The sequence below is a fragment of the Lactuca virosa genome, chromosome 5 (genome assembly GCF_052849685.1).
Source record: "Lactuca virosa cultivar CGN04683 chromosome 5, Lactuca_virosa_CGN04683_v6, whole genome shotgun sequence".
NCBI classification, from domain to species: Eukaryota; Viridiplantae; Streptophyta; class Magnoliopsida; order Asterales; family Asteraceae; genus Lactuca; species Lactuca virosa.
The window spans coordinates 282304452-282306623 of record NC_136430.1 but is presented as its reverse complement, the minus strand read 5'-3'; the positions used below and the strand labels follow the sequence as shown (position 1 = coordinate 282306623).

The following is a 2172-nucleotide window of genomic DNA, read 5'->3' as shown; positions in this document are numbered from 1 at the left end:
ATTTTGTGTCACTGAAATGTTAGCAATGGACTGACCAAATTTTTTGTCTCTAATTAAACAATACCCATCATCAAAAGTAACCGAATACCCAGAACACATTAATTGCCCAACACTTAGCAAATTATGGGCTAATTTAGGAACATATTGCACATCATGAAGAAGTTTTGCATTACCTTGAGTGGTTTTGATGGAGACTGTACCTTGTCCTTGAATTTGCAATGCATTGTCGTCTCCAAAATGAACTACACCCTTTTGAGTCTCATCAAGATCTTTAAACAAAGACTTTGTTCCTGTCATATGGTTTGAACATCCGCTGTCCACAAACCACACACCATTAGATGTATCAACTGTGGAAGAATGTGCCATGAATAGCTTGCTTTCCTCTTCAATTTTTTCTGAAAAGTTTGCATGATTTTGTTCTTCTCGTTTCTTGGTCCAGCAATCAACTTCTCTGTGGCCAAGTTTGTTGCAATATCGACATTGGGGGTTTTGTTCTTCTCTTTGCTTGTTCCAACAACTAGCTTCTCTATGGCCAAGTTTGTTGCAATGTTGACATCAAGGGATGTTTTTCTGTTGGCGTTGATCACCAAACTGAACTCTTCCTCTGCCACGACCACAAAATCCACCTCTTCCTCGTCCACGACCACGTGAACTTTTTGCACTTCGTTTATTCTGATCCCCAGTTGCTTGAAACGCCTTCTCATCGACTTTCTCACAACACCTGTTCATCCTGTCTTCATGAGCTATCAAAGAACTCATCAGTTCATCAAAAGTATAAGTGGACAGGTCCTTTGTTTCCTCGATTGCAGCCACGACATGATTGAAATCCTTGGTCAAACTCCTTAAAACTTTACTGACTACGGTTTCATTGCTAACATTTTCACCGTATGACCTCATGTGGCTGACAATTTCAGACACTCTCGAAAGAAAAACTTGCACCTTTTCCTTCTCTTTCATGCCCAAGGTCTCGAATTCACGACGAAGAGATTGTAGTTTGACATTGATGACTTTTCGATCACCAATATATTCTTGTTTTAGAATTGCCCATGCCTGGTTCGAGGTTGTTGCTTCTGCAATACGTGGAAAAAACTCATCATCCAATGCTGATTGGATGAAGAATAAAGCCTTTGCATCCTTCTTTCGAGTTTCTCGTAATTGCTGATCTGGTTCTGCTGGTGCCGGGTTTGGTTCTACATACCCATTATCCACCAAATCCCATAGCTCTTGGGACTTCAACATTGTCTTCATTTTGAGCCTCCAAAGGTGGTACTTCTCCCCTTTGAAAACTGGAATCAATGGTTGTGCTGTAGAACTTGTACCATTGCTTGTCATTGTACCGGCTCTGATACCAATTTTGTTGGAAGAAAGAAAGACTTAAACAAAAAATTCTATTACAGAACAGGGAGAACAGGAAAAAACTCAAGAACAAATTGTTGTGAAGAGATCTCTTATTCAATATTATGCCCACATTTGATTGAGTACACAGCCATATAAATACCAAAAAAAAGAAACTGTCAAAGCTAGAAATAAGCAACTGCTAATACTAATTTATGGGTAATCATGTACCACTTATTTGAAACAAAGTAACAGCTAACAAAAACAAAACTGAAATCTTAAATGCTAAGTAGTGGGACAGAAGCTACTGGAAGTTTTGAGCACCATTATTCAACAAAAACATCCAACGTATCCTTCTTGCAGATTTATACAAATCTAGACAAAACCATGTGGTTTAATAGTTTTCGATCAAACAATATCTTCACCATAATCCCTCTTGCCTCTTTTTAAAACATTCTGACCAAAATACCCTTGTGCACTCTAATTTCCTATGTGATCAATAGAAGAAAGACTTATAGATTTGAAGCTGTGAAAACTTTCTTGAACCATGAGAAATGAAGTGATAAAATAGGAGAGGATGTTGGATAAAGTTGGTGAAGTTTTGAGAAATTGAAAGAAAAGAGTTTTAGGAGTCAACATATGATGTCAACGTGAGAGATGCATCCACGTGAATCTAGAAGTCAGCAAAGAGTTCGATCAGCGTGAGACAAATGAGAGTACAAGCTAAACCAAAAGACTCTTCAAGTGGAGGATCATCAGCAGATAATAAGAGTTAGCGAGAGAAACTTCTTCATTTCCACTGATCTTGAGCATTGAGAAAAACAGCACCGAAAGATT

The 2172-nt window shown here is 38.3% G+C and overlaps 1 protein-coding gene across 1 annotated transcript; it reads right to left on the bottom strand.

Moving 5' to 3' along the window:
• Positions 1–555: 555 nt before the first annotated feature.
• Positions 556–1332, bottom strand: LOC145112827 (uncharacterized). Its single transcript, XM_079048955.1, has one exon. The coding sequence runs from the start codon at positions 1330–1332 to the stop codon at positions 556–558; it is 777 nt and encodes a 258-aa protein (XP_078905081.1).
• Between the last annotated feature and the right edge of the window lie 840 nt (positions 1333–2172).